Source organism: Beta vulgaris, chromosome 5, assembly GCF_026745355.1.
Source record: "Beta vulgaris subsp. vulgaris cultivar EL10 chromosome 5, EL10.2, whole genome shotgun sequence".
Lineage (NCBI taxonomy): Eukaryota > Viridiplantae > Streptophyta > Magnoliopsida > Caryophyllales > Amaranthaceae > Beta > Beta vulgaris.
In genome coordinates, this window is record NC_079206.1 from 17,702,054 (window position 1) to 17,717,059 (window position 15,006).

Below are 15,006 nucleotides of genomic sequence, written 5' to 3' on the forward strand. Positions count from 1 at the left end.
TTCTTAAATGCACCTGTTGTAAGTAATATATAGAAATAAAGAAGTGCGAAATTTATGAAGATATGAGATTTTATTTGGATGTATACACAAAATTAGCATATTTTTTACTCTTAAATTGAGTTTTAAGGTAAGTTAAACTTGAAAATGTTCAAGACTAGACTCAAGTTTTACTGCAAGTGTATCGAGTTGAGCCAAGCAATACACCAAACTTAAGGGCATGCTTAACCATGAACAATTAAATGGTTCATGGTGATGAACAATTTAATGGTTCATGAGGATGGATTTTTTTTTTTCTTTCTTAGGCCTATTCGACAAAAGTAGTTATTAATTAGCTGTTAGCTGTAGAAGTAGTTGTCAGCTGTCAAATATTAGTTGTTAGATTATGGCTATCAAATTAGCTTATATAATAATTAGTGTTCGATAAAACTAGATGTTGATTTTTAAAAAGTAACAAAAATAAACTATATTCAATTTTCAAAAGCTATCTCTACCCCAAAACCTAATATTTATAACTTTATCAAAACAGTAGTTCAAACACCAAAAGTTATACCAAACACTATACTTTACCAAACACAATTTTAAACATTACTATAGTTTTGACTTATCCAATAATTAAAACTACCTAAAAAGCTATTGTCAAACACATCCTTAATCTTGAAGCTTTGCTCAATAGTTCGGAAATCCAAATAGTTCATGATATTGGTTCACTCATGAATCATTGTCAAGTGTTGTATTGTATTGGTCCAGAAAAAAATCTTTCTCATCTTTGAAACATTTATATCTCATAACATATATATTTGAAAAAATAACAAAATTAGTTTTCATTATCTACATATAGACATCAATTTTGACATATTTTCTCACATTTTTAGTTTTTAAAGAAGTAGGAGAAAAGGATGAGAGAGTGTGATGAACTTTTATTTACTTGTTCATGGTTAAGAAGTAAAAATAGAAATGATTTGTAAAAATGATTTGGAGGACAAAGAAAAGATGAGATAAGAGGATGAACTATTTTTTTATGATTTATGAAGAAGAAGAATGGTCCAAGTTAAATTTGGATAAAGCAAAAAAAAGGTTTTCAAAAACTACATGAGGCATGAATTGGATATTAAAATACTCCAGGACAACAATTGACCAAGACTCTGCTGATACCTTTGCCTGTTGGGTGGCAAATAGAAATTACTTTGACTCAAAGTTAGCTTACAAAAATGAGAGGGAAAGGTCTATCTATTTCTGTGGCAGAGATTGGGATTGGAGTAGTATTTGGAGTGCCCTTGTATGTCATCCCAAAATCCAACATTTTCTATGGGCTTGTATTTGTTGGGATGGTATCCCCACTAGATCTAACCTTCATGCAAGGAAGGTAACTGCTATCCCTAACTGTCCATTTTGCCAAACAGTTCCTGAAACGAGTATTCATGTCGTTAGAGACTGTGTAAAAGCAAAAGAAACGTGGAGTAAATGTGACCTCCCCCAAAACTTCTTCTCTTTAGCTTGGACTTTAAAACTTGGATTAGCTCTAATATTAACTCTAACGTGAATATGAAAAACCATAATAGCATTTCTTGGGCCAGCTTATTCAACTTTCTCTGTTGGAGAATCTGGATTAGAAGGAACCTTTGGATCTTCAATAGTCAGGATCTGGTACCAGTAAGTCTTCCTTGCCACAGAATATGCTGGTTCAAGACCTATCTTATCCTCAAACCCTAATCTCGAACAACCACCTCAAATCTCCTTGACCTAGGATTTTACTATATTAGTGGATGCCTCCTTTTGTACTACTAACCTTCATGCAGGAATAAGAGCAATTTATAGGAGTAAATCAGGCCAATGGATGGGAGATTTCTGTGCTAATTTGGTGTGTAATGATGCCAAACTTGCAGAAATCCTTGTCATATATGAAACACTGCTATGGATTGATGCGAATTAAAGGAAGAATTGCATTATTTTATCGGATTTTTTGATAGTAGTGGATTAGATAAATGGAAGTACAAAGATAAGAGATCGATATAATAATCATACTAATATTTGCAGGTAACTATACATTACAAAGAGAGGGTCACATCAAGCTGGAAAAAGTGGCTCAGGACCAAGTGCGTGAGGTTGACATCTTAGTAAGAACAAGTCATAAAGGAAGTGGGGAGGTGGGAGTTTTCCGCTAATTTTGTATAGCTCCATGGGTGAAATTAATTAGGTATTAAGGTCGAAAATATTGCTTTTAAACCGTTATGCTAATCTTATAATGATGGGATCATAAATCCCTTTGCTAGCTTCTTTAACTAAACTTTAACTTATTTATTTATCGTTCAAGTTAACCAAGAAAAAAAAACTACATGAGGCCTTGTTTAAAAAGAAAAAAGAAAAAAAGACACGAGGCAGATTACTCCATAAAATCGTAATCGTTGATCACCTAATAACAAAAAGAGGCACAACCGTCCAACACATAGCGCAATCCAGATCATTAGATGACGCCACGTGTCTAAATATCTCGTCATATCCCCCTCACAGTACTGACCATAGTTAAAAACTTTTTTGAACTTCATTTAGACAATATTAACCCTAGTCTACTCTCTAAGCTATTTATACCCCTTCATCTCCTCACATTCATCTCTTCATTTTACTTCGATCTCTTTCTTTCTTCTCCATTTCCGCTATTCTCTTGTATTTCTTCGACAATTTCCGTCATTTCAAAACCCTAATTTCGTCGGAATTTTGCTAGGGTTTTCCCCTGCATTGTTATGAGAGCTTTTATATTGTGTAGAAATCAATTCAAACTTGCTAAACTACATCGTTAATGGCAGAAGAACGTCGGCGATTTTCGATCGGTTACGCTTTAGCGCCGAAAAAACAACAAAGTTTCATACGAGAATCACTAATCAACCTTGCTCGTGAGCGTCTGATCGATTTGATCAAAATCGACACCGATAAACCGTTGATCGATCAAGGACCGTTCGATTGCATCCTTCACAAATTGTACGGTGACGATTGGAAGTTACAACTCGTTGATTACAAGGCGAAAAACCCTAATGTCGTGATTCTTGATGCTCCTGAAGCTATTGAACGCCTCCATAACCGTATTTCAATGTTGCAGGTCGTTTCTGAGCTAAAAATCGCGCAAAACGACCGTGAAACTTTCGGAATTCCCAAACAAATTGTGATTTACGATGCCGAAACGCTTCGTGATCATCGTTCTTGGGATGGATTGAAGTTTCCCGTGATTGCGAAACCCTTGGTTGCCGATGGAAGCGCGAAATCGCATAAAATGTCGCTGGTTTACAATCATGGAGGATTGGGCAATCTAAAACCTCCAATTGTTTTGCAGGAGTTTATTAATCATGGAGGAGTGATATTCAAGGTGTATGTAGTAGGAGAATACGTGAAATGCGTCAAGAGGAAGTCGTTGCCGGACGTATTGGAGGATAAATTGGAGAGTTTAGGTGGATTGGTGGCTTTTTCGCAGGTGTCGAATTTGGCGAACAATGAGATGACTGATGAGAAGTACTATAAGATGATGCATTTGGATGATTGTGAGATGCCGCCTCAGGAGTTTATTACCGATATTGCGAGAGGGTTGAGGGAGGTTATGAAGCTGAATCTTTTTAATTTTGATGTGATTAGGGATACGAGGCTCGGAAATCGGTATCTTGTGATTGATATCAACTATTTTCCGGGCTATGCGAAGATGCCGTCGTATGAAAGTGTGATGACTGATTTCTTCTGGAATGTTGTGGCCAAGAAAGAGAGAAGAGAAGTGGTGGAGAATGAGGATAATGAAGATAGGAAGTTGGTGGATAAATTTGGTATTGAAGGTGTTTGTCAGTGAGGAAATGCAGGATAAATTTGTTACATTAGGTCACAGTTTCTTGTTCTCTTTAATCCTAGCCCAAGAAATGGAAAAAGAGAAAGGGAAAGAAAATGAAGGTTTTAACAATTTCATTGGATAGAGGGTGACAGTACAGACTGGTGAACAAGTAGGTTTTCTTGATATTTTTTTTTTCTTTGGGTCTGCTGATGGTGTTTAACTGTTCTTTTTATTCCGCGACTAATGTTTCTTATTGTTTTTAGGAGACACTTTTAGCTGGGTGTTGGGTGTCAAAATGATGTATATTCCATCTTGGTTCTGGAGTTTGAGTTGCTATTTGAGATACTTTTGGAAAAAGAGTTATGCTTTGATGTTTTAGAAAGGGTTTAGTTTAGTTTGTTCTTTCTTGACAAGTTTTGTAATCTTCTTTCGTAAGGAAATGTTCAAACATGTGCCTTTTTTGGGCACTTTAGATCAATGAATTGTCCATTTGGTTGATTTTTTTCAAAAGATATTTTCTCCTGTTTGACATTTCGTTTATTTGATTCTTTGTACTTGTTAAATGGTATTGCACTTTTAGTTGATTCTAACAAAAATTGCATTATGCTTTCTGTGTAGCTTTTATGATGCTTGGTATATTCTTGGCAAATGATGCGTGGTTATAGGAGCAAAGCTGAAACTAGCATTTGAGTTGTTTATGTGAAGCAAATATTAGATTTCATCTTGTCACTGTGAAAGTTCCATGAAGTTAGGTGCCACTGATTTGTAGCTTAGCATATTGTTGCACTACAGTCTACAGGAACTAACTGAAATCGGCTTTGTTATTATGCAAAACTGATTGATCTTGGCCTGTTAATTCCAGTTTGACCGTGTTTAGGGGAATCGGAGTATCATCAAGTTCTATGCACTTAAGTGGTTCTGTCATCACATATTTATAGTAATCTATTATCCTGGTTGGCTGGTTGGCCATCTTGGTTTTAGGCCTTGCAAATGTACTATTGCAGATTTGATGTAGGCCATGTAGGACCTGGTATGGTCTCTGGAGTTCTGATAACCCCTCCTCAAGCTTAAAACTTTTCTGAATGTCTATTGATTGGTCCATGTATAGCTGGACATTGATCTGTAGCTAATTGCTATATAGATATCTCAATTTTAGAATTTGCCTTAGTGCTCACTTTTAGGAACTTTGTTGTTTTCCTTGTGTAACATGTTTCTGTTTCAGAGTGCACTGCGACTTTTAAGAGTATTTGTAGATAGCCTACTTGAGATGCACTCAAGCTTTTGATGCAGGTTTTTACATCCCGAAGTGAATGTAAGTTGATTAGGATTATTGATGGACTTTTCGTTCTTTGGCTTTAAAACCTTATAATGATTTTTGTATTTTGTAATGTTATCCAGTTAATATCTAGTTTGTCATCGATATTCACTAGCATCTTTTTGATATCTGGTGGTTGTGCAACAAAGCTTTGGTTTCAAATATGGTTTCCTTGTTCTTCTTGTTGGAATTCAGTGCTGTGCTTGGATTTGTCATCAACCCATATCCCCAAAAAACACATTAATTTCACGTAGTTAAAAGAATGCACCCTAGCATATTGCATGTAGGATTCCAGTTTTTTCAGGTAAAGCATTTCCTGCTTGAAGTCATATTTGGGAGCAGCTAGGAATCTTGGATAGTGAGCAATTTGATATGATGTGCAGGGTGGACAATTTCATCACATGGTAAGATTTACCACCCAAACATGACTGAAAGCTTCTGTGATGTGGATGCTTGGTTTGATTTATCTCGCTCTGTCATTGTGGTGTGGTTTCTGTGACCAATCATTCTGAAGGGTTTGATTTTGTTGAAATGAGAACATCTTCTGACGTCTGCTGTGTTGGTAACAAGCACTAGTTTTGAGTCAGATTTTCCCACAAATTTCACCTTTAGATTATGCTACCTTGGTATCATGTATTGCCATCTGTAATGAGACACTGTCTATTCATTAAGTTATCTTGTTTCAGCAAAAGTATGATGATCATATGATGTTGGGTTTGAAGATAATTTGTGATGATAGTTACTGATATGTAAGACTTTTTGTCATGAATTTTTAATGTTATGAAGAATCACATATTTTTTATATTTTGGAATTTGTGCAATAAGTTATTCTTCTAGATTCAAATTAGAAATCTCGAAGTTGAAGTACTTTTGGAGGCACAAAACATCTGAATCTCATGATGAGTGGTGATTTTAAAAATTGAAGGTACTTGAATATGTCTCTTTATTATCTCCCTGCCACTGGTTTCTTATAGAGGCAAATTCGAACTATACTTCATCAAGGGTAAGTTTGAAATAATTAGGTGACAAGGTTAGGGAAGTTGGCTCCTAGTTGCTGTGGCTTCAACGATAGCAGACACTATATTATAGCCAACCAGACATTCTAAAATCAGAGTAGGTGGAAGTTCATATCAAGTTCATCCACATCAAACAGTAACTAATGAATCTCTTTGTGTGCCTATTCACAATATGTGATTTGGGATATCTTTTTGAATATTAATCTGATAGCTACGATTTGGGGTTTTTGATATCTAACATCCTTTCTATGGGAGAGTTAAATGCATTTTGTTTAATTTTTTAAAGTTCTATTTTTTTTTCCTTTTTCATCTTGGAGGACTCAAGTTTCATGTGATGGATTTCACTGGTAGTAGAAATAAGTTATCATCTTTCTAGTCCTTGCATGGAGTATCTTTTGAATCTATGGGATGCCTTAAGCTTATTGCGCTCTATATATCTAAACCATAATGAAAGTCGCCTTCATTAGAGAGTGGCTCATGACATTCATAGTTTGATGACATGATAAAAAAATGGACTACTTGATGACGGACAGATCATTTCATGACAGCTTCGTGGGACCTTCCTTTTGATATTTGTCTGAGGTATGTAATATGAAAACAATTGGGAGTTCCAGCCATTTTAGGCTTCACTAGCAAGGAAATGGCCAGGGTTTCGAAATAGAACTATTTCAGTCTTCAGAGTCTCGGAAGTTTCCATGTTCTATGGGGTTTTAGCCTGTCAGCCGTGTCAGGGAGGTTTACCTATGCTTGCTGGTAGGTTCATATGCATCAGAATGTCCATTCAGCTTCGGTGAATGTCTATGGAATGACATACTTAATCTTCGCTTGCATGTCAGCCAGAAAAAATGTCATCAGGAGATCTAAAAATGTTATTTTGTCAGTCATTAGATCTAGAAGTTCTTACTTGTTTCCAGTTATTTTGCCTGATTTTTCTGTGGCATTGGGTTGGTTCTTTTTGGTTCTATTTCATGATATGGTAAGTGGTAACTTACTAACTTGTCTGTTGAGTATTGGTTATGGTTATTTGAGACTTGAGAGTCGTCGGAGGAACAATATATTTTTCTTATCAAGTTGGAAAACACTCTTTCAGAAACTATTTTCTCCCATTTGTACAATCAAGGGTGGTTTCAATTATTAATGAACCCTTTTGAATTATGGATATAACTAGGTTTTTTATTTAGAACTTTTCGGAAGTATAGAGCGCGTCACGTAATATAGTTTTACAACTTAGTATGAAATAGAGAGTACTACGTACGATTGTCATGTCATTAATTTAAATATTTTTAAAAAATAGAGTTGTATATTGATCTAAATACACATAAGAAGTTCTAGATAAGCCAAAATACGAGTTTGATTTGCATGAACAATCTAAATTATTAAATTACATAAATTTCGTATAACTTTTGCTACGTAATCTGGAATATTATAATTTTTGTTTCATTGGATAGTGCTTGAAATATGCTCCGATAAATAAAATTCATTTACAATATAGTTCTTCAACTTATGAAATAGAGAGCATAACGTAGGATTGTCATGTCATTAATTTTTATTATAAATATTTTCAAAAATAGAGTCCTAAATATATTTAAATACATAAAAGGAGTGTTGGATAACAAGAAATTAGAGTTTCGTTTTGAACAAAAAACTTAAATTATTATATTATATAAATTAAATATAAATTTTTGCTACTTAATTCAAAACATTAAATTTTTCACCATTTGATAATGCTTGAAATATAATTCAAAATAAGACCCGTTTACAATATAGTTTTACAACTCATAAATATATATTTAACTAGATAAATGGTAAGACATTATTTAGTCTTTCTTTTAGATAAATATAATAATTATAACTATAATGTACTGTAGGTGACTATATCATTTTATAATAGGTTCAACTTACATGATTAAACATATTATTTGGATCCTCTAGACTTCTAATAAAATTTTACAAGTTAGAGTTGTATATGAATCATACATTATAAATCAAGGGCGTGTATTGGTGAAAGGGGAGAAATAAGGGGGTGGATTTTGATGAGAAACAATAGACGGGGGTTTTGGAAAGATAAAATATGAACTATTAATTTTCTTATTCAATGGTTGATATTGCTCAAACTATACGTTGTAGAATTCTTTTAGAATTCTAGAGGATCCAAACATTAGTCTTAGTCAACTGAACCAAAACCATTTAGTATTCCAACAAAAATTAGTAAGGAAATTTTGTTGTTACAATAAAAATTATAATATATAGCGCTATGATAAAAAAAAAAGTTAGAGTATGATTTTACGAAAATAACCTTAAAATATTATAACAGCTCCACTAAGCATGACATGTCATTTTTTTTTTTTAGAAAAGTAGTGTTTAACATAGATATAAATGTATATAAAATGTTTTTAATAAGCGAAGATTACATTCTGATTTAAAATAAACAACCTAAATTATTCAGCTATGTAAATTAAATATAGCTTTTGCTACATAATTCGCGATATTTATATTTTTTTTACCATCGAAATATGTTTCATATACAATATAATTTTACAACTTACGAAAATATACTTATTTAGATGAACAATAATGTATTATTTATTTTTTATTTCAAAAACATATAAAATTAACTATAAAAATAGTGTATTCTATGTACAATAACAATTGTGCTTTTCAAAATCATACTTTTAAAAATTGAGTTATATAAAGATAAAAAAATTAAAACATATAGTTTTGAATCTATAATGACATTACATGAAGAATCAAATGAAAGTTTGTCAACGACATTACATAGTTATTATGCAATTGACTAATTATTTTATTCTTAGAATATTTGTTGTATAAATGATTATTTATGTTTTTATTTTTCATATATCTATATGTCAAATCTTATTCTTTTCTCAATGAACTTAATTCTACTAAAACTAATTGGGAAATCAAGGTTCGAGTTTCTAGACTATTTGAGATCGCATATCATGAGAAAAGGGGAATTTTGATAAGTCTTGGTATAGTCATGATTGATGAATATATTTTTTCTCTTAAATAGTATTTTTAATTATCAATAGAGGTTAGTTTTACATTTAATATTGTTTATTCATGATACCATCATTATGATCTTCTTTTTTACTTTCTCATCTTCTATTCTATACGCGTTAGTGTTTATGTGCTAATAATTAAAGGTTGAAGTTGTGGCTGACACTCATATTTTTTCTCTATTCTTTCTGTTTTGCATCTATTAAATTTTTACCCTCTATTTCCTTAAAGTATTATTCAGATATTTTCCATGTTAAAAATATGTTAGCTATTGTTAGTCATACCAATTATTGGGATACTATAAAATGATAAACTTAGCTATAATATTCAACTGAACAATAAAAATATAAAATTTATATATCACAATAAAAAATGTAGAAATTAAAGTATGACGACAAATATATTTTCTGTTTTTTTATTGTAACAATGAGTTTGGGCATGGTTTGTAAGGAAAAAAAAAGAGGGTAGTTTAGCATAGATAGTTAAACTAGAGTAGGGGATAAGTAAATCCTTAATAAAGTAAACACAACTTTATGAGACAATTTGAGTAATTAATGATGGTTTTATTAACATAAAGTAAAGGCAATGTTGTCAACTATAGTTGTTTTTTTTCCCAAAAGTGAAGTGCTTCAAATAGATGAAACTACTCAAAGTTGTGATTGTTGCAATAGAAAAAGAATGGAGAAATTATATAACAATTGTGTTGAAAAATCTTATTTCACATTAATAAAAAATCAACAATGTTAATAAAAACTTTGCAAAAATAAAATAACAATACTTTTGAGAGCATATAGCGCGCCACGTAGGATTGTCATGTCATCATATATTATTTTTATTTTTTTACAAAAATAGAGTTCTACATAAATTGAAATATAAGGAGTTCTAGATAAGCTAAAATTAGAGTTTGATTTTGCATGAACAACCTAAATAATAATATTATGTAAAGTATGTATATCTTTTACTACATAATTCAGAATATTATAATTTGTTCCGATAGTGCTCGAAATATGCTATGAAATAAGATCCATTTATAGTATAGTTCTACAACTTATGAAATAGAGAATACCATGTAGGATTGTCATGTCATTAATTTTTATTTATTTATTTTTTTAAAATTAGAGTTTTACATAGATTTAATTACACATAAGAAGTTTTAGATAAGCTAAAATTAGAGTTTGATTTTGCATGAACAACCTAAATTAATATATTATATAAATTGTGTATAACTTTTGCTACGTAATTTGGAATATTATAATTTTTGTTCCATTGGATAGTCCTTGAAATATGCTCCGAAGTAAGATCTATTCACAAAATAGCTCCAAAATTTATGAAATAGAGAGCGCCACGTAAGATCGTCATGTCATTAATTTTTGTTTTAAATATTTTTAAAATTAGAGTTCTACAAATATTTAAATACATAAAAGGAGTTTTGGATAACGAGAAATTAGAGTTTCGATTTGAATAAACAACCTAAATTATTATATTATATAAATTGAATATAATTTTTGCTACCTAATTCAAAACATTATAATTTCCACCATTTGATAGTGCTTGAAATATACTTCAAAATAAGACATATACATTTACAATATATATAGTTTTACAACTCATACAAATCTATTTAACTAGATGAATGGTAAGGAATTATTTAATCTTTCTTTTAGATAAATATAATAAAAGTTATAACTATAGTGTAGTGTATGTAACTATAGTAGTTTATCATAGGTTCAACTTACATGATCAAACATGTTATCTTTCAAAACCTCAGTCTTATGAGTCCGGATCCTCTAGAGTTCTAATAAAATTCTACAAGGTAGAGTCGTATATGAACCATATATTTTAAAATCAAGAGAGTGTATTGGTGAAAGGTGAAAAATAAGGGGGTGGATTTTGATGAGAAAAAATAGAGTGGATTTTGGAAAGATAATATACGAGTTATTGATTTTTTTTATTCATATTGTTCAAAATTTACATTATAGAGTCCTTTTAGAACTCTAGAGGATCCAAACAAGCTGGTTAACTCAACTGAACCAAAACAATATAGTATTCCAACAAAAAATATTAAGTAAATTTTGTTCTTACAACAAAAGTTATAATCTATAGCGATATGATGAAAAAATTAGAGTATGATTTTACAAAAACAACCTTAAATATTATAGAGAGCTCCACCTAAGCATGACATGTCCTTCTTTTTACTTTTATTTTTTTTATAAAAAAATAGTGTTTAACATAGATCTAAATACATATAAGGTTGTGAACCCTAGTTTTGATGATGACAAAGGAACAAAGATGCAGACTAAGTAGTGGACTAACGAGTTATTTAAGTGCATGAATTTCAAGGTATCATTGAAAGGAACAAAGAGAATACTAAGTCAAGGAAAAAATCAAGTTTGGATTTTGAAGACTAAGTGAAGATGTTTCCCTATTTGATACTGGAGCAGCATTGGAGCAAGAAGAATAATGCGAGGCATTTTATTTCTAGTTCCATTGTAAAGGAACGAGTAAAGATGGTAAGGAACTGTGGCAGTTTTAATTTGAGAATGATAGTTTGTTTCTTGATAAGGAACAGACGAATTGGCACTAAACTAATGAGTTAAAGGAACTGACAAATAAAAGGATCTAGACTTAGGTTGAAGCATTACAACGGTACATTGATGGCAGTTGAGAAAATAATGCCTAGAATATAGGTAACCGTTTTATTTAAGGAAAAATCTGATTTTATGGAAAATCTTTTCAAGGAAAAGATTTTATTTTTCAAATAAAAATAAAAATAGTATTCGGTTTTTACGGAAGTTATTTAAAGATAATACTTTTATTAAAATGATTTAATTTCAGATTTAATAATTAATATGTTTTTAAATTAAATCAGATTTTCGTGTAATGCTCAAAGTGGTTGCTATAATTGAGGAGCAGTAACTAAAAACACTCCCACGTCTAACATTGGTCATGGGATCATGGGATATTTTGAGGAACGTGTTCCTTGGGGTAAGGAACATCATGGGATAATGGTTTTCCACAAATACAGGTTTTAATTCCCATGTTCTAAATTACTACCACTATAAATATTAATGTCGAATTAAGTTCCAAATTGTGTCTGACTAAGTGTTTTAGTGAGTTTAACTAATTAAAGTGTCAGTGCCTTCATTCTCTCATAATAGCCATTTGTTCTTTGCTTTCTTACTCTAATTCCACTAAGCTTATTTCGATCAATTGCATTTTGGTTTTTGCGGTAAGGGGACTTTGAGTGAACTTCTGTAAGAGAGAAGCTTTGAGTAAAGCAAGAAAGAGTGAGAAAACTTCGAGTGAAGTTGAGAGGAACTGCTGTTAAGGGAACAGTTGCTCAGGAACTTGAGTTTAGGAACTTAAGGTGTGGCTCATAAATCCATCACTAGTAGAATAAATGCTATTTGCTGCGGTTAAAAAGTGCCCTATTGCGGCGGTTTTGGGCGCCCAGTAATTAAGGGGGCATCAATAGGTAATTAATATATTGCTGCGGTTTTAAACCGCAACAATATTTGAACATATTGCTGTGGTTTCTGGGTAAAACCGCAGCAATATATTTGTTTTATATCAGATTTATAAAGCATATTGCTGCGGTTTCTGGGTAAAAACCGCAGCAATATGCTATATTTAATAATAAAAAATGGACATATTGCTGCAGTTTCTTGGGAAAACCGCAACAATAGGTACTGTACAGGTAATTTTTTTTTTTTTGCATTTTGCCATCAAATTTGAAATGACAAAAATTTAAAAGAAAATAAAACACTATTGATTGATAGTAATGACAAAAAATTATTATACAAAATTTAAAAACATAAAAAATACAATAGAAAAAATTATAATACCAAAAAAACTACAAATATGAAATGACATATGAATATCATTAATATATAAAAATAAAAAAACTAATTATATAAATGACACAAAAGAAAATGAAAAAACTAAAAAAATAATTATTACAACTCACTGACTAATTACAAAAAAATAATAAAAACAAAAAATTAAGAACTAACCAAAAAATCCTACAACAATAATTTACCTACAGATATTTAAAAAAAAAACGAAAAAAGAAGAAAAAAAAAGAAACGAAAAAAACAAAACAGATGAACCCACGATCTGATGAAACCTTCACCGACGAACCTTCGCGGCGGGATTGAGAAGGTTGACCGACGAACCTTCGCGGCGAGATTGAGAAGGTTGAACCCACGAGAGAAGGTTGACCGACGAACCTTCGCGGCGGGATTCGATGAAACCAACGTCGACATTCACCGTCGACATTCACCAACCACCATTTCGAACGTTCACCGACGAACCTTCGCGGCGTGATTGAGAAGGTTGACCGACGAACCTTCGCGGCGTGATCAGATGAACCCACGACAGAAGGTTGAACGACCAGCGTGATTGAGCCGTGATGGAGACGGTTGAACGAACGAACGAAATCTGGCGAGGGACCTTGATTGGGAGGAGAGAGAGAATATGAGGGGGGAGGCGTGAAATGATGAGAGGAAAAGAAGAGAGAGAGGAGGAAACCCTAACTGTTAAATGAGAGAAATAAACGCACTCATGGGCCTTTTTATTATAATTTTAAAAGCCTATTGCTGCGGTTTTCTAGGTTTAAATAATATTTTTCATATATTTTTTCATATATTGCTGCGTTCCTACGTGGAAACCGCAACAACATTAGCTGGCCAGGGCCCCACATTTTTTTCAAAATGTATACGATGAACAATATTGCTGTGGTTTTGGGCGGGAACCGCAGCAATATCGTTATTTTCTGTTTTTTCTTTTCTTTTTTCATGTTATATTGCTGCATATAGGTAAAACCGCAACAATATCACCGCAGCAAATAGCATTTATTCTACTAGTGCCTTATGTTCTTTTAGCTTGTTTATTTGTTTAAGTTTGAATTTTCGCAAAAAGTTACGTTTATTTCTACACATACAATTCATCCCCCCTCTTGTAGTGTTCCTAGTGAAATAACAAAGGTGTTTTTAATAAGTGAAGTTTACACTCTGACTTTGAATAATAACCTAAATTATTCAACTATGTAATGGAATATAGCTTTTGCTACATAATTCACAATATATGATTTTTTTACCATTGAGAGTATTTGAAATATGTTTCAAAATAAGTTCCATATACAATATAACTTTACAACTTCAGAAAATATATTTATTTAGATGAACAATAACATATTATTTATTATTTTTCTAAATACATAAAAAATTAAGTATAAAAATAGCGTATTATATGTAACAATAACAATTATACTTTTCAAAATCATACTTTTAAATAAAAACATATAGTTTCGAACCTAAGCATACCATGATGATATTACATGGAATCAAATGAAAGTTTGTCAACGACATTAAAAAGATATTATGTAATTGACTAATTATTTTAATCCTAGAATATTTGTTGTATAAATAATTATCTATGTTTTATGTTTTATATATCTATATGTCAGATTTTATTCTTTTTTCAATGAACTTAATTCTACTAAAGTAATTGGGAAATCAAAGTTCGAGTTTCTAGACTATTTGAGGTCGCAATGAGAAAAGGGGAAGTTTGATAAGTCTTGTATAGTCATGATTGATGAATATATTTTTTTCTCTTAAATAGTATTTTTGATTATCGATAGAGGTGAGTTTTATATTTAATTTAATGTATTCATGATACCATCATTATGATCTTCTTTTTTTGCTTTCCTATCTTCTATTCTATATGCGTTAGTGTTTATGTGCTAATGATTAAAGGTTGAAGTTGTGGCTGCCACTCATATTTTTTCTCTCTTCTTTTTGTCCTACATCTATTAAATTTTTACCCTCTACTTTCTTAAAGTATCATTTGGGTAT

At 31.6% G+C, this 15,006-nt stretch overlaps 1 protein-coding gene across 1 annotated transcript; it reads left to right on the plus strand.

Annotated features, from left to right (window-relative positions):
• The first annotated feature begins 2,551 nt into the window (after positions 1-2,551).
• On the plus strand, positions 2,552-4,280 carry LOC104908161 (inositol-tetrakisphosphate 1-kinase 1). The gene is made up of 2 exons (XM_048644802.2): positions 2,552-3,971; positions 4,066-4,280. Exon 1 carries the CDS (start codon positions 2,795-2,797, stop codon positions 3,821-3,823), a length of 1,029 nt encoding a protein of 342 aa, XP_048500759.1. The 5' UTR covers positions 2,552-2,794; the 3' UTR covers positions 3,824-3,971; positions 4,066-4,280.
• The last annotated feature ends 10,726 nt before the right edge of the window (positions 4,281-15,006 follow it).